Consider the following 19149-nt stretch of genomic DNA (forward strand, 5'->3'; position numbering starts at 1 on the left):
CTCTTTTTCGAGGACGCGCGGGGGCACACATACACCCCCCCCCCCCCAAACACCGCGCAATCTCTGCTCTCCTCCCCCTCCCCCCCGCCCCCGCCCCCTCTTTGCCTTGTGTCCCGTAGTACGGCGTGGACCATGTTGGGAGGCTATGAGTCGCACCAATGGGCAGCAGCGCCGTCTGCCATCGCCGGTGACAAGGTCGGTACCAGCAGCAGCGATGAAGCCACAGCTACTGTGGTCAAAACGTACGCTCGTGCGTCACGCATTGAGAGAACCGCTGCGGGAGATGTCGTGTCTTCGCCTCTGAGCACCTTCTCGGGTAAGGTCTCCGCATGTAAAGATGGAAAGGACATGGCCGCTGACGGCAACGATGCAGTGGCAGGAGCCGCTGCTTATGACCCCGCTTTGCTCTCATCCACGCGTCCATCTGTCAACGTGGTCCGTGAGCCTGGAGAGACTACAGTGGATACCAGCAGCTTTCCAGCATCACCGGAAGGTTTACCATTCAATGAGGAAGGTGTGACGCAGCACGTGCTCTATGATGGACTACCGTATGTCGGGCTCGCTTTGCGTCGTGCCCGTCAGCGGCAGAGTGAGGCGTACTACCACTTCCAACGTCGCATCCACGAACGCGCTGAAGCTGCACACGCGTTGTTGTTGTCCGCGAACCCATTGTCACTCTCCGTTATGGCCTCTCAGCTGCACATGTATCGCTGGCGCGTGACCCAGGCCCAAACACTCACGGATGCAACTGCTATCTTGCAGGAGTACGTGGTGGATGCGGCAAATCACGGCTTTCGTGTTCGCCGTCGTGTGCCGAAGCCGCTCAGGCAGAGCCGCTACGCGCATGGGCGTGGAACTTCAGCATTGATGCGGAGGGCGAAGGAAGAATTGGAGAAGTTGTCTGGCATCAAGTCCCCCACAGAGGGCAAAGCCCATGCGTCTGTGAATGCCAGGCGCAAAGGTACAGGGTCTTCCGCTGATGCGTACCCCGACAGTGTCCTCGTTGACACTTACCGCCCTCCGGCCGGGGGATCGCAGGAGAAAGAAGACATGAGCGAAGCAGACGAGGATGACGCGGAGATCGGGCTGCCGCCGGCACCACCCGACGCGCTGCCGCGGTTGGTTATCGTGGATGCCTTCACGCACGAGGATCTTGGTGACATTGCCCGTCATGTGCGCTTTGTTGACAAGGAATATGGGCTAGAAATGCTCGTTGTGCTGCTGCTCCCCGGTGACATGGAGGCTATGACTGAATCCATGCAGGGTGCCGGTTGCGTCGTGAGGCCGGTACACCACATCACAATGGAGGATGCTTACGCGGCCGGCTACGACCTTGTCTTGGCGCACAGCATGGATCACTTCCTTGTTGACTTTTTAACAAGTGCATTCGTGTCGTCGGTGGGGCGGTGGCGTAACGACGTGCGCTCCAAGGCGGCGGTGGGCAACTATATGAGCCTGCGCAGCGTGCTGCTCGGTGAGCTGGACATGACTGCCCTTCAGCGCCTTGCCTGGGATGACGGGGTCGACGACGTGGGAGTGCTGGAGCTGCTGGGAGCACAGTCGCTTGCCCCGCATGGCCGACCCCAACGATACGACGAAGCTACCCGAAATATCTCGCAGCAGCAGGGTTCTGCCACCGAGGCTAGTTGGGCCACCCGAGGAGGCTCTGCAGAAACTGACAAGAATGTCTCCAAGAGTAGTGGGGAGTCGTTCCACGTGACGGGCGTTCCGCGGCTGCGCGATCGCCCATCGGGTCTGGCGCATTTTGGTGTTCGTCTGCCGAGGCACCGCCGTGCACAGCAGGAGCTCATTTCAAACTTCTCTGCTAAAGGAGATGTCTTGGCTGGTGTGATGGCGTCCGCGAGGCAAGGTCCATGTCCATCCGGTTCTCGCCGCACCGAGAGGGACAACGTGGCGGGCAGGGCTGGCGACACGGAGGACCTCAATAGCGACGAATATCAGGGCGAGGACGGCGAAGGCGACATGGGCCTCCGAGGGCACCTCTTGCAAGATGCACTGGAGAAGGAGTTGGGTCGTTTGCTCACCGAGAACGAAGGGAAGCAGTCTTCCATCGACTCTCTGCAAGAGGAGGTGACGCGGCTGCAGCGCACCGTGGCCGTGCTACGACGACACCGCCTCGGCCCTTCGGGCCCGGCCACCGGCGGGGCCAACGCGCAGGGGTCAGAGCGCCCCGACAGCGGCTCAGCGGCTCATCTTAGCAAGCAGCAGCAGATCTTCATTCTAAAGGAGCGCCTGGATGCTGCAAACGAACGAATTGAGGCCACGCTGAAAGAGGGACGATCGGGCAGAGGCTCGTTGACCCCAGGTCGACGTGGACGTCGCGGCGGCAGCATAAGTCGACGCAGGAGCAGGGCACCTGAGATCCCGATCTCTCCCTATCAGCCGTCGAACTCGAAACGCAGTTCTGCGTTTCTTGACACTGCCTCTTCCCGTGGCATGGGGGAGGCGAACTCGCTGCCCTCTGACACTGACGTGCCACTCACGCAGCTGGAGCTTCGCCATCAGGAGATGATCGCTGCTGCCCACGATGCCGCCAACAAGGCGGCCGCAGCTCAAAAACAGCGCAAAGATCGTGAGGCCGCGGACAAACTTATTCAGTCTCTCCGAAAAGAGCTCAAGGAGCTGCATACGCGAATGAGCGACACCCGCCCTGGCAGTGGCCGCACGGAACGCGAGAAACAGAGTAGGGCGGAGGCGTACCTCAGTGGTCGCTTGCAGTCTGTGCTGGAGGTACTGGATGCGCAGAAGCAGCACATCCGGCAGCTGGAGGAGATGTCGCAGATGGAGGCGCGGATGGTCCCCCTCACCGCCTGCACTCAAAAAGGCGCAAAGGGCTCAAAAGGCCAGAAGCAGAAGACTCCTGGACAGGGCGTCATCCCCACCCTCAGCATCGCTGACGCTGCCGGGGAAGCGGACGGCGGAGACAGCGACAGCAACGCCAATACACACGCTGCGAATGTCCGCGTTCTCGCACGCACGGACGGTGGCGCTCGAAGTCGAAGGACCGAGCACCCGCGCGACACAGACCGGAAGGCACCCAAGCCTCGCGCTGGTGCGAAACACGTGTTGCTTGTCAAGAAAAGTGCGGTGGGCACTGATGAAGCGTCGGTGTCGAAGCGCAGCGCCACAGGGGGCATCGGTGCCATTGGCGAGGTTTATAGTAGCAGCTCTGAGGAGGAGGATGCTGAAGATGCCATTGCTCGACGCATTGAGGCTGCCGTGCAGAACGCCGTAACTTCTCTCCAGCGCGCCCACCAAGGGCAGCTCGCCGCTGTCGCCAAGGCGTGTAAGAACCAACTTGCTCGAATAGCAGTGAAGTTGCAGAGGCCCCCGACAAGCGCATATATGGCGGTGGTGCAGGAGGAGCTTGCCCGTGCTCAACGAGAGCAGCATGGCGCGTGGATGAGATTACGATTCACGCTGAACGGTCTTCGTTCTGACCAATTCGATGCAGAGCTGGCGAAGCGAAGCTCATCTTCCGCGGGAACGACAACGCAGCCTGTTGCAATGCCGGGCGCGACGACCTCCAACCCAGATGCGACGGGCGGCGTTACACCTTTCGGTCTTGGCGATGGTGCTCCTCTGGTCTCCCTGGGCGCAGTGACAGACCCCAAGGTGCGACACATGGCTTCTAAGATCGCGCGCGAGTACGCGGCGCATGGTTTGCGCGTCGCCTACTTGACCAGTGAGCAGCAACGCGTCGAGCGGATCAGGACAGCCTTGCAAGGGCAGCCTCCCGAGTGTGCAGCCGCAGCGATGCCTGTCGTTGCGGATGTTCCACTAGAACAGGCTCTCTCGGCACACCGGGAAGCCTCGGCTCGTGTGCAGGAAACGATCGACTCCTGCGGGTCAATGGAGGAGTACCTCAAGGCCCTCCAGGCGGAGCTTGTTGCCGAGCACCAGCTTCGTCCATGGTGTGATGTAAACTGCGCTCAGCTCTTGGATGCAGTGCACAGGGAACCGTCACCAGCGTCATCCACAGAAGAAGCGTTGAAGACCCCCAGTGCTTCTTGCTCGTTGCCGTCACCCTCTTTCATGGCGCTGGTGCCGGGTACGCTGCACCTGGATGCAACCGCGTCCAGCGTTTCTCGCGAGCAGGGTGGATCTCTCGACATTGGACATGCATCCGATGCGTCCTCGAACGATCCCCAGTCCCTGTGCCTTGTGGACGTCGATGGAAGCATGCGTGACGTCGCAGAGGTGTATGCTACACTGTTGCGCATAATGGACCCCCAAAACCGCGGGCCCGTGATGGACTTTTCCGACTCCACCAGTGGCAACTCCAGCCTCCAGCTGGTGTCTCCACAGACCACCCTCTCCGCGGACGCGCAGTCCATGCCAGCCGCACCGAGCCGGAATCCGCACCGTCCACACAGGGCCAAAGCGGCCGACAAGAAGGCCGACAACGCCCCAGAAGAGGAGGTGTCGTTTTCATGCCACCAGGAGCGGCCTGGGCTGACCATGAAGAAGGCACTGGCCCAGCTGCCGGTTCAGCCAGAGGACGTTGCCTGTTATCTGGGTCAGTTGAACTCCATCTATGTCTCCGACGGGGTCTACAGCGCCGCGCAAACGCAACTGTATGAGCTCATCCTTCACGCCTACCAGCAGCACCTCGTTCACCCGAAGCACATGGCAGCGGTGGAGTATGCGGTGGGCTTGCCACTGAAAGACCGCCACCACTCCGGCGATGGGGGCATTGTGGGAAAGAAATCAAGCGAGTTGCGGTCCCCCACCAGCAAAGTGCTAGTGGAAGTATTGTCGGCACAGTCAGACAATGCGCGCGCGCAGCATCGCCAGGTACTTGCGCTGATGGACCTCATGAGACCTACGATGCCACCAGCGCTACGTATGCTGATGAAGGGGCTGCAAGAGGTGCAACGTTTGCTTGATGGCGAGGAGAGTGGTGCCCCCTCCGCAGAGGGCTTCGAGGGAGCCGATGCACCCCACACCTCATCCGTGTTCCTGACTGCGCTAGACACAGCAGTCCTGGGGTGCGTTGTCGATGAGCTACGGTGGCGGAGGTGGCGACAGTCTAGGCCGCCATGCGAGGGTAACAGTGGCACCTCCGACGCTGCAGCGCCTCCTGAGGCCGGTGCCGCGCCTAGCGACCCGATTATGGCGTTGGGGCGGGCGTACCCTCAGAGGAGTGGAGAGGCCCGAAGTGACACGCCCACTGGCGACAGAGGCGCGACCCTGGAAGACGTACAATCCACCGCATTCTACACGGCCTTCTACGCAGCGCGAGAGCGGAATACTCGAGACGGTGCAGCGAATGAAAGCCCATCTGCACCCGGGCGCCGTTGCTCGCCATCGTCCGAGGCTGAAGACCTGTTTCACCTGACGGTGGTCCCGCCAACGCCTGGGGCTCCGAGAAACTTCAATACCTTCGCTACGATTGATGAGCGCGAAACGAGTGTCTCATCCAGTGTTGCCCGCCAGTTGGCGGCGCAGTTCAGCAAGCGCCATCCGCACCCCGCGGAAGGCAACGACGAGGCGATTGCAACGATGCTGGAGGAGATCTACCTCGATAAAAGCGAGTACGACACATCAGGCAAGTCTGGAAACGCGAACGCGGAGACGATGCGCAATATTCGCAGAGAGCTTGAGAATTTGCAGACGGCGAATCAACAGCGCGTGGTGGAGCTGATGAAGTGGTTTGCGTCCCAGAGAGGGAGCCGCCCTGCTGATTCCGTTTCCACCAGCAGCCCTGTATCGAGGGCCGGAGCTGCAGGTGGTCGCACTACCACAAGCGGCGCTTCGCCTCCCTCGATTGACTTGGAGCGTCTCGACTTCGAGGTGAAATCTGGCAGCCCTGCGTGGTATGGGATGGAGGCTGCAACGCGGGTGCACAACATCCTGCGTCGCCGTGCGGGTGCAGATCAGATTATCGTCAGTGGTGGCCCACATGGCGGCGGCGTCGGCATTGAGCTCAGTCGTCGCACGGCGCTGCCGGCGTTGAGGGCGGCCGCACGCGGCAAGGTCGGTCAGCTTGACATTGTCGCGGCCGCGTTCCAGAGCGGTGCTCCCAACACGGAGGATGAGGACTACAAACGTTCGTCTGACGAAGAAGGGGCGGTACATACTCCTGGTCCATCCGACTCCCGTTGGCAGTCCGCTGGCCGGTCTGGAGGTTTTTCCCCGTCGAGAGTGCGCCTGCCCCCTATCCATCAGCAGGGGCTGCGTGGCGTGCAGCGGCAGAAGCAGCACCGCAACGCTGGACTAGACCCCGGGCTGATGGCGAGCTTGGGGTACGTATCGCCACGGGATTCCCTGAGTTTGAATGCCTACGGGCACATGGCCCCCGACGGCGCGTACGCCTACACCGGCACCAACCAGCCTTTCTACGCGAATAGTGTGCTTAGCGAGCAGGTGCTGATGTATCGAGACTTGCTGAAAAGCGCAGCGGGCAACGCCCCACCAACCTCATCGACAGCCTACGCCAACGGGGCGCCGTTCTGCGTGCCGCTCTCGTCACCGAGGCGGGTGGACGCCTTGGGCAACGACCTCCACGATCCGCAATGTCGCTCCAACTTCCTGCCCCGGCCAGATGTCACTGCGTGGGTGTACGGTGTCCCTGAGTCGTACGCCTCATCGCTCGTGGGACATCAGCAGGACGTCGACCCACGACAGCCGCCTGACACGGTCCTCTTCATGCCCCGCCACGAGCACTCTCCACTCGCCGAAGCTGAGGGGCGTCAGCACTCACATGTGCCTGCGGCGGTGCCACACGCACTGCTGCACGGTCGCCACTTCACAACCGGGGCCACGGCCAGTGGCTTACCCTATTCCACACCGGCTGCTCTTGCCGCGCAGCGACTACATGCAATGCTCAGGGTTTCCATGGGTGACCTCTCTGTTACCACAGCGGCTACTGTTGCAGCGAGGGCATCGGCAACTCGGCGCGGTGGCGCGCTTCCACTGACGCAAGGTCATGCGTATCCCTTGCTCCCACGGATGGGTGTTAGGACGACGACAGCGTCGCCTCACTCGTCGACAGCCTCCTCGAGAAAGCGGACATCAACCGGCGCCAGCGCTGCGAGCGGCAGCGTCGGCAGTACTGCGTCACCTTTACTGGGTTCCCGAGGAACGGCGACGGAAGGAGAAACCAGGCATCCACAGCATAAGTTCTCTGATGGGGATGATCCAAAGACCTTTGACGAGACGCAGAACTTCACAGAGGGTGACAATTCGTGAGCAGAGGTGGAGGGGAGAGGCCTCGTCAGACACGAGGAGGAGCACAAGCACGTATGTATACATGGATGCTGGATCAGGTGTGCACCCGCGCACATCATCCCCCTCCCCCCCCCCTTCCCCTACCCTCCACTCCCCCCGACACACACAAACACAATTTTTATTTACCCAGCGCCATATTTCGATGTACAACACTGAGCCCACTAATCGGCTTTTTTTTCTCCCTCCGATTTCTCCGCGCCCCGAGGGCGGCGCCCTTCTTTCCAAATTGATATTGTTTGTGTTGATGCCACATTTGGCACCGTGCGTGGAGTTCGGGATGACGCTCGTCTTCCCCCCTCTCCATTGGACCTCAATCCGAAACTAGTATCCACGCACTCGACTGGCGCACTAAGTGGCAGCTGCGACGGAAGAAGGGGTGAGTGTTAGGCACACATGCCAGGACCTTGTGGAGTGACATCGATGTGAAGATGAAGCCAAAAGACGCACAGGCGGCGAAGCGACAAAAAAAAGGGGCAAGCGATGCTCGTTCACTCATATTCTCATCATTGTCTATTTCGCTTCTCCCTCTTTGGTCTCCCTCCTCCTCCCTTCATCCTCCCTTCATCCGTCCTCCTCCTCCTCTCTTCTGCGTTTCACCAATATATCCGTTTGTTAACGGTCACTAAACACACACACACACACACACGGGCATTCCGGGTGTGCGACGAATACATGAATTGAGAGGTTTCTCATCAACCGCAACAAAAAATTGAAAGCCACGAGAACACTACTTGTGTCGTCTTTACTTTCTCTACCCTCTTTACTTGTTTTTCCATTACACTTCTCTTCTTCCCCCCCTTCCCAAGCACACAGACAGACACACAGTATACATACGCATATATATATATATATATCATCCACACAAGCCCCCCCCCACCCAGCGCGGTCTCTCCTACTTCGTTCCCACATCGTTGGATTGCGCAGAATGTTCCGTCGTGTTTCGACTGCTTCGGTGGGAGCGCTCGTCGCCGCCCGCACCTTTTCCAGCACGAATGTCTGTCTGCACAAGCGCATCAAGGTCAAGAATGAGGTGGTGGACATGGACGGCGACGAGATGACGCGCATTATCTGGTCGCTGATCAAGGAGAAGCTTATTCTGCCTTACGTGGATGTTCCAATCAACTACTTCGACCTCAGCGTGACCCACCGTGACGCAACCAACGACAAGGTCACCGTCGACGCCGCCGAGGCGATCAAGAGATGCAACGTCGGTATCAAGTGCGCCACCATCACCCCCGATGAGGCTCGCGTGAAGGAGTTCAACCTGAAGAAGATGTGGAAGAGCCCGAACGGCACTATCCGCAACATACTCGGTGGTACTGTATTCCGTGAGCCGATCATTATTTCGAACATCCCGCGCATCGTCCCGCAGTGGAAGGAGCCCATCGTGGTTGGCCGTCACGCCTTTGGCGATCAATACAAGGCGACAGACGCTGTTTTGAAGCCCGGAAAGCTGCAACTCGTGCACATACCCGCTGACGGCAGCGCACCGACAACGCTGGAGGTGTACGACTTCAAGGGGGAAGGCGTCGGCATGGCGATGTACAACACAAAGGAAAGCATAGAGGGCTTCGCGACGAGCTGCTTCCAGTATGCGCTGATGCGCAAGTTCCCGTTGGTGTTGACGACGAAGAACACAATTCTGAAGAAGTATGATGGCATGTTTCTGCAAACGTTTCAGCGTATGTATGATGAGCAGTACAAGGCCGACTTCGACAAGGCCGGCATTACGTACAACCACCGCCTCATTGATGACCAGGTTGCTCAGATGATCAAGGGAGAGGGTGGATTCGTATGGGCGTGCAAGAACTACGACGGTGACGTGCAGAGCGACATTGTGGCCCAGGGCTTCGGCTCATTGGGTCTGATGACGTCTGTGCTCATGTGCCCAGACGGCAAGACCATTGAGGCGGAGGCCGCTCATGGCACAGTGACGCGCCACTACCGCCAGTATCAGCAGGGTAAGGAGACGAGCACAAACTCTGTCGCTTCTATCTATGCGTGGACGCGTGGTCTTGCCCATCGTGGCAAACTGGACGGCAACAGCGACCTTGTCAAATTTTCAGAGACGCTGGAGAGGGTCGTCATCAAGACGATTGAGGATGGTCACATGACGAAGGACCTGGCTCTCTGCGTTCACGGTTCCAGCGGCGTCAAGCGCGACCAGTACGAGACGACAGAGCAGTTCCTTGACAGCGTCGATGCCGCCCTGCAGAAGGTGATGAACGCGTGATTAGACAATGTGTAATCGGTTACGACAAAAAGCAAAAAAAAAATGGTCTTGTAGACGTAAGGAAAGATACGTGTGAACAGGATGAAGGGGAGGAACCCCCCCTTTTTTTTTTGCCATCGCCACTTTGCTCCGTCGCCCGCCCCCTTCCCCCTCCCCCTCCCCCTCCCCCTTCCCCCTCCCCCCCCAATACCGTCTTCTCCAATCTCGTGTATGGAAGAAGAAAAAACAAAGAATTTCGCTACCGGAACGGTTCCGGTTGTCTTCCCGTCGCGTCCTCAGCGTTGATATGTGCATGTGTATTCGTGTTGCTGGCGATCGAGCGGACCCATACCCTTCTTCCACCCCCCCCTCCCCTCCCTCCCCCCCCATACCTGCGGCGTGGGTATTGCTGCCGCTTCCTGTGCCACGCTCACCGTTGTGTGTCATGCGGTTTCTTTGCAACTTTTTCCAGTTGCTGGTTCTCGGGTTTATTCCATAGGCGGGCAAAGAGAGGAACAACTGCTGTTAGCGGAGAAAAGCGAGACACGCAGCGGTGGAGCCGGAGATGCTGGACGACGACGAGTGGTGGTGGGTCCGCGTAGCTGCTGAGGCTACTGCCACAGAACGAAGCCATGAAAGGGTCACATTGGGGGGGGGGAATGGAGGGGCCGACGAGAAACGAGAGGAAGAAGGCCCGGGGCACCATTTTTCCCCTATTTATTTCGTTTTTTTTTGTTGGTTGGGTGGCTGCCGTATAATTGCGCTTGGTGTAAGCTGGCGCACTTGACGGTGAAGGCTTGTTACACACACACATATACACACACACACACACACACAAAAGAGAGCCCTCTGCACTCACCCCCGTCATCTTTGTTTTCTCTCTTTTTTTTTGTTTTAAACCATCGGAGAGAATAACGAAATACACTTGAGATGGTTCAAACGCTGCGGGTCTTTCGGAGGGCCAATCAGCCATCCTCGATTGAGGGGGGTGGGGGGGGGGGATCCTCTTTCTGTGGCCTCCTCGGGATAGGGCTGCCGACTGTGGTCTGAAGACTCCAAATAGTTGGCTCAAGCGCCTGTATGACTACCCCGTCGGCAGCGGCAATCCCCAGTCTTACACGCACCGCATCTCAGTGATGGTGCAAGACCTCCGTGCTTTTTTTTTGTTTTGCAGAGCTTCCTCTCATCCCTCAGCCCCTCCCCCTCCCCCCCCCAAAAAAAAAATATTCTCTTCTCTACTTGAATTCCCGGTCTCGCATATGTTTTTCTCTCCAACTGGGTTTTTCTTTTCCAAAGTCGTACAGTGAATGCGTCTCATGAACTTTCCCACTCGCTTTACACGCGCGTACACACACACACACACACACACACACACACACACACACACAACACCACAATCCGCTACCATTGGTAGCGCCAGACTGCTTGACGCTTTCCCTTGGGCATCTGAACATCTGCACTGACTGTAGAGGAAGGAAGCGAGAGGTATAGAGACAAGGAGAGACAGGGAAGGTATTGAGAGCGCGTATACATCCACGAGTGAGGGGGGGGGCGTGTGAGCGCAACCTTGTGTTGTGTTCTTGTCGCTGGGTCTCCAAAGCCCGAGCGCGCACAGCTGTGTCTATGTGTGTGAGTGTGCCAGCGCATCCGCAACGCGTTGATCGAATAGAAAGAGGCCTTCGCTGTGCTTCCTCTTACGCACCGATCCGACTACGTCGGGGAGTGGGGGAGGGGGGGGGGAGGGGACCTCGCCGATTTCGTGTCCACACACCACAATCACTGCCAGCGCCATAGCGACTATTTAGCACGTGCCGCGCTACTTTCTTTCTACTCAACTCCAAAGTTATACCCGGAACACTCAGGCGAGAGAAAAAAAAAGTGTGTTCATTAACGCATCCTTGCGCGTGCCCCCCCCCCCTCCCTCCTCCAGTGCACACACGCACACACGCATACATTCCCATAGATAGAATAGTTGAAGATACCCACAACGGGGGAGGAAAGACCGGAAATCGTAGTGAAGGGGGAGGAGGAGGACTGCCGCTTGAAAGCGTACCGCTGCTCAATCGTGTCCGATCAACAATCGCCATCATGAGCGCCGATGCCCAGGAGCTGGTCCGCCAGCTCACGGAAAACCCAGAGGTGTTGGACAGGATGCAGCACATGATTTCTCTGCTGCGCGCAAATCCCCTGCAGAGTTGTGGAATCAGCAACGGTGCAGGTCGCAGCAAGGTCGACGCTGCTGGGTCTGCAAGAGATGCACAGCCGCGGGTGCGACCACCGCGCACCACCTTTGGGGCTGACATGGATCACGACCGACAAGAGTCCACCCAACCACCGAGACTGCGCGGCCACAACGCCACGGGTCGTATTGCTTCCTCGCCACCCGCGTCGTCTTTGACGCAAGAGGCGCCATCTCTCCGGATCGCCGATAGGGTTGCTGTTCAGAGGGTCGCTCGTGGCCACAGCGCCGCTGCCGGCAGCGCAGCTTCGCCGATGCCGACGTTTGCCACCGGAGGTGACTACGGCACACTTCAAGTAGCAAATCCTGCTTCACGATCTGGGCCGTGCACCTCCTCGCTTCTCTCGGAGCTACACGAGCATTGCCCCGGCACAGCTTTTGATGAGGAACGGCTGGCTGCCACTGCCAAGTTGATGGAGGCGCAACAACGCATCGTAGAGCTGGAGAGAGAGTTGCAGCGCACTACAAAACGGGTTGAACAATTGACGGATGTGGTGCAGCGGCAGAAGGATGAGCTGCAGGTCGCACAGGATCGACATGTTTTAGAGATAGAGGAGACGAGACACACCTACAATGCGGTGCTGCAACGCAAAGATGAAGTGCAGGAGGAGGCGCTGCGCCAACTGATCAAATCCCGACAGCTGCTGGTGTCCGCAGCCAAGTACAACGCTGTCGTGGCAGCGAGGAGTATCCGGCCTGAGCAGCTGGCGAAGGAGAACAACACCGGTCCCAGTGACGAAGAGGCAGGCACAAAAATTCTGGCTGGTGCGCACACAAGTTACAAGGCCACCGAGCGCGGCGGCCACAGTGGGCCAGCACTCACTCAGACCCCACTCAACGCGCGGCATTCCTCTCTGATGGACTACGGAACGAACACGACGGCCAAGTACAGAGGTGCACTGAAGCGTGAGCGGCAGTATGACGTCGACAATCTCGGGGACGACGTCGGCGTCGCGACTGACCTGGACGATATTGGTGAGGTGCCACACAGATCGACCGATCAGCAGCGTCTGCTAACGAAGCGCACCGCGTCGGACACGTGGGGTCTGCCGGGAAGCGCAGACCAGGCTGTGCAAGGACGGCGGGGGGCGGCCGCCACGACCAAGACAGAGACGTCCCCGCCTGCGTACATGACCACTCTCACGCCGGCTGGAAAAATGTCCACGGCGCTCGTCGACACGCGCACCCAGTCGCGCAGCGCACGCAAGCGGCGCACTCCACGTACACCAAGTTTGACAAACGCGGACCGCCTCGCCGTGTCGTCGGCGGGGAGCAGCGCACGCTCACAACGACGCCTGCCTGGGACATCATCACTAAAGATAGATAGCCCCACGCCTGTGGTGAGCACGGCGTGGACGGCTGGCCGCTCTCTCACGAACAGCCGTACGCCGCCGCCTAGCGCTAGCGTGTACACGGTGTCGGAGGCCGTGAGCAAGCATCATCGTCTCCAGCAGCAGCAGAAATCACAGCAACCTCCACCTACTAGACCACCGCTCGCGCAGCGTGCGGCAGGTCGCCTGCCTCCCAATCCACTCACCACAGCGGCAGCACCGCCAGCGGTTTCTAACACGCTCAGTGGAGCATCTTCCGTCGCCTCTGGTGGCCCGACACGTTCGCCGTCGCCTGTGAACCCAAAGCGTGGTGCTCTACTCTCACGAAGATTTATTTTTACGGGTCTCAAAGACGACGAGCCCCAGCGGCTTACCAGCGCAATCGCCGCTGTTGGTGGGGACGCCGCTGCACTGGTGAGCGACCTTGATGAACCGCCACCACACAGCACGACACACATTGTACTGCGCGGAACCCCACGGAGTGTCAAGGCCCTCTGCGGTGTGGTGTCTGGCAAGTGGCTCGTCTCCCCCGAGTACATCTACAACAGCCAGGAAAGCGGCTTCTGGCTGGATGAGCTCGAGGAGGGCGGTCTACGCATTTTTCCGCCGCCGCTGAGGTGCCAGCGTTTTCTCCTCACCATTGAGCACCCCAGCATCCGTGCAAAACTGGCGCAAGTGATTGAGTACGGCGGTGGCGAGGTTTTGCCGAGTGGCAGCGACAAGCGCGGAACGGGCACCAGCAACGCCGTGGCGCAGGACGTGATCGTGATCACCTCCGGTGACGATCTCTTACGTTATGCGACGCAGGATCGCGTGTAGCGCGACGCTTGTATGCCTGGAGTTGGCGCCCACGTGTAGCCTTCCACCTCGGATGTCGACACAGCGTGCCGTCATGTGTTTGCACTGCACTACACGTCGTCGGTCATCAGCATAGAGTCGCCAATGATGACGATGGTCGACATCTGTTTCGCCGCTTTCTCCTCTTTTTGTTTTTTTTTCCCGCGGGCGTGGACGTGCAGGGGACCCTCTTCCCCCCTTCCCCCTCCCCCTTTCTCCATCTCTGTCTCTCACTCACTCGCACACGCGTTCTGTGCATCGCGTGCGCCAGTGTGTGTACGCGTGGGGGCTTCACTTTTCATTTGTCTCCTTCCGTAGATTCATGCCGACGTGCTTCTCCTTTTGACCCCCCCTCCCTTCCCCCCTCCCCCTCCCGGCCCCCACTGTCCCCGTCCGTTTTCCAAGACCTCTTTTGGAATTGGACTGTCTCTACCGTACGGTCTAACCCAATCGGGGTCCAACGAGTGCGTAAGCAAGTCCACACAATGCCGCTCACTGCCAAACCACACACACACACACACACACAAAGAAAGCGGCGGCGGGGGGTGGTGGTGGTGGTGGTGGCCATTAGGCAAAGGGTGGCGCATGCATCACCCACACTCGAACCTTCATGCTGTTACAACCATAAGAAGAGCAAAGCAAAAAAAAAACAATAAAGGGAAGTCAGTCCTACCGGCACATGGGCACCGCCAGTGTGTGTCGTCGTCGAATTTGCTTTTATCCATCCCTTTCAAGTGCCACACTCACCCCGGTTCCGGTGTGGGCTTGTATGCATACGCGTTCCCAGGGACGGCTCCCGTGGCGTGACCCCCCCCTCCTCTTCCTGTATTACCTTCTCGAGGCCATTGCACGAGGACTTGCGTCAAGTTGCCATTCCCGCCGGGGGCACCCGCCATCATCGTTGGGGCTCTCGTTTTTTCTATTCCTCAGCTCCTCCCCAGCCATGTTCTCCTGCGGTCATACAGACCATATGGCGTTTTGCCTCTCTCCCTCCTCCAACTATCCTCTATCCACATCTTAATCACTATCCTTTGTGTCCGTTCCTCGTCATGACCCCCCCCCCTCCCCCCACTCTCCATCGCCCAGCCGTCACTCGTCGTTTTCGTGGACTTCGGCTTCAGTGGTACCGTCTCCCCTTTGTGTGTGTGTGTGTTGTTTTTTCTCTCTTTGGGTAGCCGCCGTCGCCGGTGTGCTCCGATTCTCCCGGACACATTTTCTTTTTTTATTGGTGGGTGATTGGATTCCTTCCCCTTTTACTGTCGTATTTATATGGCTCTTGGCGTTTGCGTGTGTGTATCCCCTCCCCCCTCCCCCCCCTCACCCCACTTTCTCCCAGTTGCTTCTTTTGCCTCTTTGTTGTGCGTCTCTGGGTGTTTCTGTTAGGGTTTTCTCTCTCTTTACACCCTCCCGACTCCCCCCCCCCTTCCCCTCCCACCGCCACCACCACAGAGGGGCAGAGAGGCACACTCACACGGCGTCTTCATCTCTGACGAGTGTGCAGCAGACTTGCACTCCGCTGAGTACCTGGCGTTACTCTTGTTATTGTTGTTGCCGCCCGTGCGTGCCTACGGCGAGAGACAAGAGACCCTCACAGGCGCAGATCGATCCGTTACACATCGATCATCGCGCCTACACACGACACCGATTTTTTTTTTGGTGCCCCGTAGTGACGCACGCATCCACAAGAAATATCAAAAGGCGATACATTCTCAGGCAGAGGGCGCACTCCTGGGCGGCCTCCATCACCTCTCCTAGAAGAAAACAACGAGATCATAGCAACTTGACACCAAAGGAAGTGCGCGAAAAAGCGCGCGCGCATATACACACGCACACCAATGAACCAGGGTTACAGCAGCTCCTATAGCCAGGGTGCCACTCAAGGGGCTGCGTACAGCGGCGGAGGTATTGCTGCGGTCGCCGCACCTGCGACCGCCGGCGGCGTCAGCGGCGGATATGGAGGGTACGGTGTGCAGCCACAGTCACAGCAAACTGACACCTACAGTCCGGCATATGCCACGACGACCGGTGCATGGGGTGGTGCTTATCAGGACCCCAACCACTATCATCGTGGTGTCGCGGCTACTGAACCGGCGTCGTTAAATGAACATTACGGAGGGGGCGCACCAAGCACAACCGCCAGCGGTTTTCAAGGCGCTTGCGATGGCAGCGCCCAGGAGGCGACAACGAGTAGAAACGGCACCAGTGCTGTCGCCGCTGTGGGCAGTGGGGGCTACGCCGGTGCCGCTCAGATGAACTTCTACAGTTCTCAGCCGACACCGCAAGTGCAACAGCAGCAGTACTACCAGCCACAGCAGCAGCACTACCAGCCACAGCAGCAGCAGCAGCAGCAGCAGCCTCAACCCGGTTACTGCGGCAACGCCGATGTGATTGGGACGAACAGCATAGCAGCCACTGGTGCTTTGCTGCAGGCGCCAGCGAGCGCCAACGCCACGGACGAAAACGGTTTGCGGTGGACCTGGTCGTGTTACCCCACCACGGAGGTGAAGGTGAAGGTGAAGGAAAACTTCTCCGCTGCGTCGTTGGCGATGCCAGAGATGGTGATCCCGATGAGCTGCATGTACACGCCCCTGTACCCCATCGAGTCGACGCACCTTGTCCTGGGGGCATCTGTGGACGAACTGTGCTGCACAAATTGCGGAGCGTTTTGCAGCATGCACAATCAGCGAGAGGTGGGCAAGTACTGGGTGTGCCTATCCTGCAAGCGCCGCAATTCTTTTCAGAACAACACCGTCGTCACGGAGCAGCACCCAGTGTTCATGTACGAGACGGTGGAGTTTGTGCTGGTGAACCCACCGGCGCCACCGCAGGCGCAGCCAGTGCCTACTTTTATCTTCGTGGTCGACACGTGTATTCCTTCTGGTGAGATGACATCTTTGCGTTCTAGCCTTATGGAGTCTCTCCAACACCTGCCCCGCAACGCCCTCGTGGGACTCATCTCGTTTGGTGCGACCGTCTCGGTGTGGGAGCTGGGCACTCAGTCCAGTGTGAGTATTCGCAAGTGCTACCTCCTCCGCGGGAACGCGGCCAACTCAGTCGAGTCGCTCCAGAGCATGCTTCAGGTTTCGGAAAGCCATCCCGTGCGAGGGCGGCTGCTGGCACCGCTGGGCGAGGTGGAGGCTGTGCTGACCGCGCTGATCGAGGAGCTGGAGGAGGACGGCGCCGCTGTACCATCGTCCAAGCGGCCGCTGCGGGCAACCTCGACGGCGGTAGAAGCAGCAACGTACCTGATGGAGGCCCTCGCACCACCTCATATCCCAGCGCAGCCGCAGCCGCAACAGCAACAGCAACAGCACGTGCTCTACGGCAAGAACTTGAAATCCCCCACCACTTCAGGGGCCAACACCAAGATGGGCAAGATTCTCCTTTTCACGGGAGGCCCATGCACACGCGGCCCTGGCGCCATCATTAGTACCGACAAGGCGGATATGATGCGCTTCCATCGGGACATCATTGAAGGGGACACGCCCTACTACGAGGCGGCCTTCAACTTCTACAACGCGCTGGAGCCGCGGCTGATCGCCACTAACACGTGCCTGGACGTCTTCGCCCAGTCCCTCGACCAGGTCGGCGTGATGGAAATGCGGCGCTGCATTGACAAGACGGGCGGAACGCTCATCATCGAAGATGAGACGACAGACATCATGTTTCTCGAGTCGCTGAGGCGCTATTGGCAGCGCTGTGACCTGCGCTCCGGGGCGGAGCGCGCGGCGGCGCAGACAGGGCAACCCGCCACGGGTGCGGACGGCGCCTACTGTAAGGAGGACTACAACGCTCACTGCGGATTCGCCGTGCACATGGAGGTAAACACGTCAGTAGGCACGTTGCTGAGTGGCGCCCTCGGTCCGTGCAACGTGGATGTGGAAGCGAACAAACGCGGTCCTACCCGGAAAACCTCGCCGCTGGAGATCGGGACCGGTGGTACGACACGCTGGTGCGTCAGTCATCTAGATAAGGGCATCACGCTCTCTTTCTTGTTTGACACCGCCACCGCCAACAACACAGAGGGCTGCATTGAGAGTGCAAATGAGAGGCGCTTCATCCAGTTCGTCACGCGCTACACCACACCGCGCGGTGAGCAGCGGGTGCGCGTAACGAGCGTCGTGCAGCCCATCGCCCCGGCGAGGGCGCCGCCAGAATTCTACACGAAGACAGGCGCCTTCGACCAGACGTGTGCGGCAACGATCGTGGCGCGCATGGCGGTGAACATCTTGGAGAAGCATCCAGGTAAGTGGGATGACGCAAAGCGGTGGCTGGACACACTGCTAGTTCGCTTCGTGAGGCGTTACTCTACCTTCACCCCAGGGCAGCCGAGCACGCTGCGCCTCGATCCGTGCCTCTCCCTCTTTCCATCGTTCATGTATAATCTGCGCCGCTCTGAGTATTTTATGGTGCTCAACATATCCCCCGATGAGACGACGTTTAAGCGCCACTGGCTGCTGCGCGAGTCTGTGGACAACTGCATGCTCATGATCCAACCCACGCTGGACTCCTATGATATAGAAAAGCCGTTTGCGACGCCCATGCAGCTCGACAGTAGCAGCCTACGACACGACAATATTGTGCTGATGGATGCTTACTTCAACGTTCACGTCATGTGGGGCAGCGTTATTTATCAGTGGATCGAGGCGGCTTACCACGAGAACCCAGAGTACGCAAACTTTGCCGAGCTGCTGGAGGCTGCGGAGCAGGATGCACAGGCGATCTTGGCGAGTCGATATCCGTACCCGCGCTTCTCGCGCACGGACGCCGACGGCTCGGAGGCGCGCCACGTCAAGACGCGTGTGAATCCGGCAACCAACTACCACAACTCTGCAGCGCAGTACAGCGCCGGCGCTAACGGGGCGGTGGAGCAGGCCGACGTCATTTACACTGATGACGCCTCAATCCTGACATTTATGACATCGCTCAAAAAAGCCGTCGTCGCTGCTGACAATAAGGTGAAGGAGTAGGGCAAAGCTGTTGCCATAACGCCATCCACTCCCCCCCCTCTCTCTCTCTGTCCATGACGTCTGTCACCCTCTACCTTTGCACGCGTCGTAGGCCCGCGCCTCCCTCATTTCAAAGTCCTTGCTCTTCTGCTTACCTGTTCATCCTGGTGTGCCTCTCTTCATTCAACCACCCCTCCCCCTTCCCCCCCAATTGTGTGCACGTCGTTATAAATAGATCCAGCTGCGTGTTTGCCAGATTCTTGTTTTTCCTTCTTCTTCTGGTGTCTTCTTTCCCTTTTTGCTGTGTGTGTGTGTGTGTGTGTAACG

The 19149-nt window shown here is 58.9% G+C and overlaps 4 protein-coding genes across 4 annotated transcripts; all 4 read left to right on the forward strand.

The window, feature by feature from the left end:
* Positions 1-132: 132 nt before the first annotated feature.
* Positions 133-7215, forward strand: JKF63_07964 (uncharacterized protein; the record flags this gene model as incomplete). Its single annotated transcript, XM_067903892.1, has 1 exon — positions 133-7215. One exon carries the CDS (start codon positions 133-135, stop codon positions 7213-7215), a length of 7083 nt encoding a protein of 2360 aa, XP_067752192.1.
* Positions 7216-8179: 964 nt separating this feature from the next.
* Positions 8180-9487, forward strand: JKF63_07965 (uncharacterized protein; the record flags this gene model as incomplete). The annotated part of the gene is made up of 1 exon (XM_067903893.1): positions 8180-9487. The coding sequence occupies one exon, from the start codon at positions 8180-8182 to the stop codon at positions 9485-9487; it is 1308 nt and encodes a 435-aa protein (XP_067752193.1).
* Positions 9488-11554: 2067 nt separating this feature from the next.
* On the forward strand, positions 11555-13855 carry JKF63_07966 (uncharacterized protein; the record flags this gene model as incomplete). The annotated part of the gene is made up of 1 exon (XM_067903894.1): positions 11555-13855. The coding sequence occupies one exon, from the start codon at positions 11555-11557 to the stop codon at positions 13853-13855; it is 2301 nt and encodes a 766-aa protein (XP_067752194.1).
* Positions 13856-15708: 1853 nt separating this feature from the next.
* Positions 15709-18843, forward strand: JKF63_07967 (uncharacterized protein; the record flags this gene model as incomplete). Its single annotated transcript, XM_067903895.1, has 1 exon — positions 15709-18843. One exon carries the CDS (start codon positions 15709-15711, stop codon positions 18841-18843), a length of 3135 nt encoding a protein of 1044 aa, XP_067752195.1.
* Between the last annotated feature and the right edge of the window lie 306 nt (positions 18844-19149).

Source organism: Porcisia hertigi (assembly GCF_017918235.1).
Source record: "Porcisia hertigi strain C119 chromosome Unknown contig_6, whole genome shotgun sequence".
Taxonomy (NCBI): Eukaryota; Euglenozoa; class Kinetoplastea; order Trypanosomatida; family Trypanosomatidae; genus Porcisia; species Porcisia hertigi.